The sequence below is a fragment of the Apium graveolens genome, chromosome 10 (assembly GCF_009905375.1).
Source record: "Apium graveolens cultivar Ventura chromosome 10, ASM990537v1, whole genome shotgun sequence".
Taxonomy (NCBI): Eukaryota; Viridiplantae; Streptophyta; class Magnoliopsida; order Apiales; family Apiaceae; genus Apium; species Apium graveolens.
In genome coordinates, this window is record NC_133656.1 from 230,621,212 (window position 1) to 230,631,037 (window position 9,826).

The following is a 9,826-nucleotide window of genomic DNA, read 5'->3' on the forward strand; positions in this document are numbered from 1 at the left end:
ATGGTATTAGCTATTGGATACGCAGACAACGATGATCCCCTATGGTTGAATATACTGCTCACATCTGGTATTTGGACTGTTGTCAGTTTACGAAACAATTAAGCACTGAGCCATTGTCCGCTCATTCCTTCTATACCAGATTAGCACTTCTTCTTATAAGTCAGGTTTATGATATTTCAAAAAATTAACAGACAAGAGGATTAGGAGAAATTACCGTAGCTGAATTATTTCCAAAACTTGGCACCGCTTCTCTGCTGATACCAGACACAATGCATTTGTGCAGGGAAGGATCTGCGGTAGAGTCCTGGTAAATAGTAATGCTAATTAGAGTGAATTCTACATGCACTTTATTAAATTAACTGCACCATAAGCATAAGATCTATGGCTGAATCTCAGGGCAGACATTTTTTCTTAGAAATACCTACCACTATCCGAAGAGAAGAACATACATAATTAAATCCACCAAGTTACAATCTAAAATAGATATACCCAATTCTTAGACATGGTATCTATACCAGGAGCAGTATATTCAAAATATGAACATATCAAAAGCAACAGATAAATCTTGAAAGTGATAAACTTATATACATTTAACAAAGAAGGTGTGCCTCCTATCATAATAAAGATAAACTATGCATACCTGAGAAGGTGTTTTGGCACGTTTTGATGGAAGGTTCATCTGCACAAGCTTCCCTACAACATGTTGGGATAGCTGAGGCTACAATGTGGACAAATTAAGTGTAGAACACATTACAGTTACAGACATACAATGCATGGATAACAGGAATATGTGATAGTTCTTAAAGATTCTCATGCTTCAAATATCTATTTGAAATTTACTGAACTAAATTGCATACATATTCTGGCAATGGAAACACAAATTTTGATGCAGGATCAGTTGTAATCTGAGCATCATATAGCTGATCCTAAAGATGTCTAATTCATTACTAAACTACAATACTTAGTGCATAGCAAACGTAGAAGATAAACAAGTAGTCAGCAACACAGAATCAGAGTTCATTTCAATTGAATAATAATGTAATATCAGAACAGATATATAAGGAAAAAAATGTTTGCCAGATAATCATACCGGTGGTGTTATGAAATATTCAGGTTTAATAGCAACCCTGATCCCCGTTCCAGCTGCAAATTTATCGAAACTAGAAACAGTTAATACATGCAAAGCAAGCACATATAAATTTGGCATTATTCAATATAAAGAGTTAGAAAAATTAGTGAACTACACACTAATTGTTACATAATCACTTCATTCTTCTTTATAATAACAAATATTGTAGAGAAACTCATCAATATCAAGGTGGAGCTCTAGATCAAATACATGTATTAAAGATTAACCTGAAGAAGTTGTCAGATTATTGCTTTTAATGTCAGCAATTCGATAATGATCTGAACAAAAGTACAACAAAATATTAGTAAATTACAGATAAAAAATTAGAACAAATTAGTATGAACTAATCCTAATAATTAATTCAAATACCTAAATTGTCATGGTCTCTGCCTAAATTGTCAAAATCTCTGTCTTCTTCCTGAGAAACTCCAGTTTCTTCAAACAACATACGTGTTATTTCTGCCAAAATCTTCCTCCTCTTTAGCTTCCTTCATTTTTGCGAAAACCCACTACTCATATATATTTCCGATATATAGGAGACTGGAACTCTAGTAGGCAATTGATTAGTAGGCATCCTAGAGAACCCTTTAAATCTTGGTTGATAAGTTTTTTGGGTCATCCCTACAAAATTTAGGTAAAAATCATGAGAACCATTAAGAATTTAATAGTATGCTGAAGTTCAAATTATAAAAAAGCTAACAAAAGAGATAGTAAACAACTTTTCCTATTTATGTTAGCTTGGTTATGTCTGATTGATTGAGAAGGAGAGTTTTCTTTGTCTTTGAGAAGGAAAGAACGTTGCAATTTTATAGTTTAAACACTGAACTATAATACCTTCAAGAAGGGATTATCTGATGATAGGTGAAAATTACTACATTGAAGTAATGTTGTATTTTTCAATATTTTGGAAGGTGGAACTGAACCTACAAAATTAATTTTAAAATCATGAAAAACAACTATGAGACCATTAACCATTAACCATTAAGAAACATATATGCAAATCACGCCAGAGAGCACTTACAATAAGTGGAAGCATAAGTATTACAGATGGCTACTTATACTTGAACAAAATGTAATTAATAGATGTAATAAATATTATGACAAAATGTTGATGATAAGTGGAAACAAACTTACCAGATGAAGGGAATAAACCGGTAGATGGAGGAATAGAGTTTGAATCAGTAAAAGATCCGCTAATAACTACAAAGTCAAATAAACGAAGATAATTTGCAAAATATAAGTGGGTTAAAGTATTGCCTTCTACGATAAACAAATCAAGTAAAATCCCAAAAAAGGTATATGTATAAAAAACCGAGTTCTTCTCATCAAATGGAGACTGATAAGAACCTTAACATTGTGGTTCCGAGTACTTATTATTCACTTTAGAATCAACTATAAAAATAGCAAACTTAACAAGAATAATAAACACAGGTCAGAGGTGAAGATATGGAATCTTTGTACATATATTTCATAGCATAGACATGAGCCATTAAAGGAGATAACTACAACTTCTTCCACCTATAGCACCTTGGTTACTTCTGATTGATTGTGGAGGAGAGTTTTCTTTGTCTTTGCTATTTCCTCGTCTGCGTTCTCTGCCTACAATGGATAACCAAAAAATGCTTCAAATCGAAAATGAATCCAAAATACATGAAGAATTTTGAACATATAGATATTTATGACAATACAAACCAGTAGAAAGAAGATCTTCAGAAGTGAAAACAGTCCACGGTGGAGGATGAGAATCTCTGTGCAAACCAGTACAAAGGTCTTCAGAAGTGAATACAGTCCCTGGTGGAGGACGGGAATTCACCTGCAAATATGAAGGTAGAATGATTATGTCAAGTAGAATATCATAAAGAAAGTGCATTGGAATTGGAATTTTATACACTTTAACAGGAATACCTGCAAGAAGGGATTATCCAACGATAGGTGGAAATTACTACGTCGAAGTAATGTTGTATTTTTCAATATATAGGATGGTGGAATCGAGCCTAGAGAGTTAATATTATAAGCATCAAAAACAACTATTAGGCAGTTAACCATCAAAAACATATATGCGTTATAAGCCAGAGAGGAAATTGAAAAACATTACCAACTAAAAATATTATGTTTTACAATAAGAAATCAAGTAAGAACCCAATGAAATTGTATAGATATAACACCTGAGTTTTCAGCATTTGATGGAGTCTGATAAGAACCTTTGCGTTGAGGTTTTAATATTGTTTTGTTCGCTGCAGAATCACAGATTAAAACAGAAATTATAGAACAAATGATAGTAAACACAGGTCAGAGTGCAATACTGCACACATGAGATAAATACATGTTATAGAGTATCCCCTCCGTCCCAATTACATTGTACAACAATAAAATGCCACGTTTTACTCAATCACATTAAACAAACTGATGATTGCTAACAAACTTAACAATTAATTTACCGTATTAACTAAATGCATACAATACTTTAGGAACAAACAAAATAGGAAATGTGACCGTTATGAACGAGACCGAGGCTTCATTGTTAACTATCTTCATATGAGTACATACTCACCAACATCAGATAATGCAGACTCAGGAGACAAAGGAGATAACAGAAGCATTGAGCCGTTTACGCCAGCTTTGTTAGTTGTTCGTGATTGCTTAAAATCACCCTGCAGACAAGAAACATGGCAAGTTATAAAAGTTTAACGACTCAAAAACCTAGAAAAAAATGGCCATGTTTATATAAAGGGCTTAAAATCATATTACTAATAGCTTATTTAACATAGATGGAGTGATGAACTATGTTTCTATCATATTTGGTTGACTTCGTTGTGATTCTTATAAAACCTAGTCTGTAGTAATAATACATAATCTCGAAAAATAACTGGAAAGTGATTTAAACTTGTTAATGGATTATTTCAACTTTTCAAGGGATCAAATGCAATAAAATGAATACAAATCATAGATAGTGAGGAGCAAATAAACGTAGGCATGAGTATGAAGGGTATAAAAAAGTAGTAACGAGTTAATTCAGTTTGCAATCCCTATCTTTCATCTAAATTCAAAAAAATATACCTATTTTATAAAATAAAATTTGCAACCCCTAACTTTCAAAATCAAATACAACATGCATTCCCTTCACAATTTTAAGTAATAAATTAGAATTGAGTTGTTTTCTATTAGTAATACTCCAAATTAATCATAATGCTAAAATACTTAAAATATATTTATCAAGCAAAATATATGTTTATAGATATAATCATAAAATTTCTAAATATATTTATATTTTAACTATTTAAAAATTATATTGAGTAAAATATAAAATAATTGACATTAAAATTATATTGGGTAAAATATAAAAAAATTGACATTAATATTATATTAAGTAAAATATAAAATAAATGACATTAATATTATAATATTTTAAATTATAAAAATAATATTAAACACCTCAATTCCAATTTTATAATTGAAAATTATGAAAGGAATGCATGTTGTATTTGATTTTGAAAGTTAGGGGTTGCAAACTGTATTTTACAAATTATGTATACTGTTTTGAATTTAAATGAAATATAGGGGTTGCAAACTATAATTAACTCTTAAATAAATTAACGAGAATGAGAGAGATGTTAGAAGATGCGGAGTGATATTTATGGAAAAATGAATATGAATAGACTGAGTATTAGCACGCGCGAGAGGAGGGAGATGGCAAATTTTGAAATTTTGATAAATTCAGAAAATTTGTACCGAGTAACATTTGATTCTATTGCACGCTAAACAAAAAAGAGATGGAAACTCGAATGCACGCTTGTTTGTCTTTGAGGTGGACTTATTATGCGCGTACATAAATTAAATCTTGCATCTTAATTTGTAGCGAGCAGCTACCTCTGTCAAATTAAATTTTATACATTATTTTTCAGCACGTTTTTCAATACTCCTTTAAAATATAAGTTCACAATATTTTTTTAAATTTTTTTTCTGAATAAAAGTTTCATGTTAAAACTTTTATTAAAAAAAAATTAAAAAAAAATATAATGAAACTATACCATAAAGCCTCGAAATACGTGCAAACAGTGCACGTATAAAAATCAACGAGACGGAGGGAGTAATAATTTGAAAGAATATTATATAATTTTGATTCATTGTTTATGTAAGTGAAAAAATTAAGTTATATGAGTACACGTAATAGATTTTGCATATTTGTAAAAAAATAATATTTTGTAATTTAATATGACATGCAAATCACATCCCGGTGATACTTGAAAATCCTAATAGCCAGTCTATTGCCAAAATCACAGATAATTTCTGGTTAATAAACAAACGAATCATCTGTCTTGCTGCTACTTCATGAAATTATCCTGCTTTTGGTAGTTCAGTCTCCGAGATAATGAACTTCAATCCTCGTCAGTAAATATGGTATCAGAGCATTACTAGTTCTAGTGGGAGGGGGAGGGGTAGGGGGGGAGTAATTATTTCTGATCAAAGGACGCATTGCAATTTTACAATCAAAACATTAACCTTTTGGAATTCAACCATTTAGAACAATCATTATTGTCCGACTACCTGAGTATGATCAGGACAAGGCCATGTTACATACTATGAATATCTACACACATAAATCTACCAGGATGAAAGCTAACATCTGGTATCTTGACTTGAAGTGAGAGAGTGTTTAACTCGTACCAGCAAAGAGAGTCTACACAGTTTACATATAATATACAAAAGAAAGCCATTACACTACAAAGCTGGCATCAAAGAACTGTATATTATGTGATGATCAGGATGAACCGTTGAGGAAATGTGCCACGGCCTTGTCTGTATCATTGTCGTACATGAGCAAGGCTTCTGCGACACTATTTGATGAGAATCCCATTTCACGCAAGAGTGTGTAGCCATTAGAAAATTCCCTAACCTTGCAAAGGAAAATATAGTAGAACTTTTTGGTCAGAAAAAAGACAGATACCAAAAGTACTCGAGTAATGAACACAACAGTTCTCTGACTGCAACGGGCGTGCTCTCATTTTTAAGTCTCACTATTGTTTTAGACTTTTGGTAGAACCATAATTTATTTATTGATTGACAGGAGACTTTTAGTAGACCATAATTAAATCCAAACAAATCCATTTGTATTCTAAGATCAACTAATTGAAATAACTATATTAAGGACATTATAGCCATCATTCACACACACTCAAAGGCTGACCACAAAATTCACATGTACAAAACATTTATAGAATATAAAAGCCTCTTACCCTCTGCTTAAAATGAATATTATAGAGAATTTTTGGCAACCCTCTAATGAGAGGTTAAAAAAAGCCAAAGATTTTGGTCTCATATTAGGGGCAAACACTCTAAGCAAAACACCCTCACAATCTGATCCACCCACTATCGACTATCACATTGCTGACTGTATACGTACATGGCCAGGATGGCTGCGCTGCAGTCCACCATGGCTTCAGGCTACAGCTACTGTTAACACAGACTATGACCAGAGCACACATAATCTGCTATGGTTGAAAATCATACGCATGTCTTCTTTTGTTGACCAGTATTAATTTACAGAAACATTACACACTTGGCCATGTACAGTCATTCCTTTTACACCACATTATCACTTCTCTTAATAAGTTGAGTGTACGACTTCACACAAAAACAGTGGAAGAAGGAATAATTACCTTAATTGGATCATCTCCAAAATTTGCAACTGCAAGAGGCACCGCTTCTCTACTGAGACCTGATGTAATGTATTTGCGCACAACATGATCTGTAGTGGAACCCTGCTAAATAATAATGCAGCAATATTAACATAAAGTCTACAAGCACTATACATGGTCAGTTACCCCGTAAACATAAGATCAGTGGGTGAAATTAATTATATGCACTATTTTGTTCTAAGATTCAACCTTATGAGCAATCTAGCAAGTGAGTCACCAAATCCATCAATCTAATATTCAGCTGCTAGGATTTCTTTTACTGATTACCACAACCCAGTTGTTGTACTACATTCTACATGTCATGCGTCGTGCTGGTCAACTATTGACTTATAAGAGAAGTAAAAAGAAAAGGGCACAACAGTAATTGCAGGAAGGCAGGTGGAAGAAAGAATAAACAAGTAAAGAATTATAAGGAGGCACATGACAGGGAGGCTGGGAGTTACAAAGAGGGGGGGAAAGGGATTTAGGGTTATATCAATGATTTCTGTATAAACCCTATCTTATTGGGAGAGTAAGGGCCTCTCGAATGTCCGATATCATTTCTGTAATTCAGTAGTTTATTTCATTGCTGTAGTATTGCTGTAGCAGTACTTTTAGTCCATTTAAGTTCATCGTAGAAACAGCTACTGTGGTTTAATTCTTAAATCTGACTGTTGAGTTGAAAGTCTTGCAGAGCATGTCAAGCAATGATAGCTTAGTTGTTCAAACTAAAATCCCTTCATCTGCTCATACACATACCGGGCTTTGCCACTCATGTGAGATAACATACCGGGCCAGACTTCTCGACATGTAGCTTTCAAAATCATAAATATATTACGGTCTATAAAAACTACTCACCTATCTAATTTTTGAACATCTACAAGTTTAGTCATCTCAAATGCGGATCCAAATTACTTTTCCAAGTAACATGTTTAAAGCAGCAAAGAAATAATGTAAGAGATATGCTTATATGCATTTAATAACGAAGGAACATGTACCACTATCAGGAAAACAAAACGCATACCTGAGAAGGTGGTATTTCTGCAGGTCTAGGTGGAGGGTTCTCATGAACAAGCTTACTCCAATCTGGCCTTTCTTTCTCTGCTTCAGCAAGTACCTTCCTTTCAAAATCGAAGTCAAACTGAAAATTGCTTCGAGGAATGTCTCCAATTTGTGGGGATAACTGAGGCTACAATGCAGTTAATTAAATGTAAGACTTATTAAACCCAAAAAGTACATGGATAAAATAGACATGTAATAAGAAAAACGCATCCATAATTTTGCACAATAATCTCAAACTTGTACACATGAACGCAACAGGACAGCTCCATATATCTATTTGCAAATCAGACTTAAATCGCATACGAAATATAGCAAAGAAAACCAAAGTTCTAATGATCAGTTCAGTAATCATCGGAGCATTAAATAACCGATCCTAAAACTTGTCTACGCCATTACTAACTCATTAACATAACAAAACAGTTAAACAACACGTAATCCCGATTACTCTATCTGTAAGCACATCCAAAAATACATCAATCCTAATTAAATTACCAACTAACATTGAAACAAATCCTTAAATCATACAAAACACAACAATCATACCGGAGGCGTAATACGATACTCAGGCTTAAGCATAACCCTAATACCCGTTCCAGCTGCAAATTCATCATCAAAAACACAAACAATCACTAATCCATACTAAAACCAACACACACATACTCACAACACTTCAATTAGTGAATCACACACAATTAAAAACATATTATTTAATATAAATACATGTTATATATGAATTGCGTATTACGAGAAGAAGACGGAGGAGTAGGATGATGACGACCGGGAGGCGGTGGAGCGAAGGAGTATCCGGTGGGTTGTTGACCGATACTAGGATAACCGTACATCGGATGATGGCCGGAAGATGTCGCTGGAGTTGATGTCGCCGGCCGGTGCATCGGGCCTGTTTTGTTCCTGAAATCGTAGTCCATTTTGATCGGGCCTGGTTAGTCTTTGCTCGGGACTTTTGTTAGTAACTCGGTTTACTTGTACAGAACAGATACAAGATACAACTATTATTTGATTTTTTTTTCTTTTATGTATGTTTGATTTAAGGCTTAATTTAATCGTGAAATCTTGAACTATATTAGATGGGTTTAATTCAATTGCAATTTCTTGTACTAAAAATTAGGGTTTAATTTGATTGTAATTTCTTGTACTAAAAAAATTAAAGGAGTTTATCAAACCGCCTATACCTATATCGCATAAATCGTCCATCTCACAAAATATGATATAATTCTCGTGTGCGATTGTAATTTAAAATTTTCACAAACAACTTGGTGCGGTGCAATTTATAGTTTGAATTTTGATGATTTGTTTCAAACCGCGTATAAAATAATATTTATATTAACTATATAATATAAATTTATTAATATTAAATTTTGTACGTTATATATTGTTATTAGAAGTTTTTAGTCCTATCAAATTATTTGATTTGATGGTTGTATTCTTTTTTTTGCAAGAAAAAATGTTTTCATTAATGAATTGTTTCCAAAATACAATAGACATTATTTGGAGAAATCTTTCATTCAAAAAGTTTATCATTTAACCGAACGTCATGCAGAGATGTCCCGAAAGTTTAGATGACAACACTCAATGTCTGAAAAGAAACCCACATAAGGGTCTCGTTAAAACACCAGAAGAGTAAAATTATGTGGGAAAAACTCGTAAGGGAAAAAGAGTGCCCTCTAAAATCTAATTTAAACAATAGAATAAATTAGTGTCTTGTGATAGTTTATAGAAAATCTCCCGTATCATCCAAATTTGTAGCTAACTTGTCTTGTAATCTGAGGTCTCTATAATGATAATTATGCTAACGAAAAACCCCTTAAACCTCTCCAATCATCATGAGAGTAAAAATGAAAAAACAACAAAAAAATACTAATATAGCAGCTGTTCTATGGGGTATTTGGTTTGTAAGGAACAAGTTAGTCTGGGAAGGTAGGTTTATTATTCCAAAGAATGT

The 9,826-nt window shown here is 32.8% G+C and overlaps 1 protein-coding gene across 4 annotated transcripts; it reads right to left on the reverse strand.

Moving 5' to 3' along the window:
* Positions 1-5,608: 5,608 nt before the first annotated feature.
* On the reverse strand, positions 5,609-8,855 carry LOC141693036 (uncharacterized). 4 transcript variants are annotated; one of them, XM_074498021.1, is made up of 5 exons: positions 8,612-8,855; positions 8,410-8,462; positions 7,829-7,993; positions 6,787-6,891; positions 5,609-6,018 (listed from the first exon to the last, which is right to left on the reverse strand). In XM_074498021.1, the coding sequence occupies exons 1-5, from the start codon at positions 8,790-8,792 to the stop codon at positions 6,007-6,009; spliced, it is 516 nt and encodes a 171-aa protein (XP_074354122.1). In that variant the 5' UTR covers positions 8,793-8,855; the 3' UTR covers positions 5,609-6,006. The 4 variants fall into 4 exon arrangements, with proteins under 4 accessions (XP_074354122.1, XP_074354123.1, XP_074354120.1 ...); XM_074498022.1 differs by having other exon boundaries at positions 6,787-6,888; positions 8,612-8,854; XM_074498019.1 differs by having other exon boundaries at positions 5,609-6,023; positions 8,612-8,854.
* Positions 8,856-9,826: the final 971 nt, after the last annotated feature.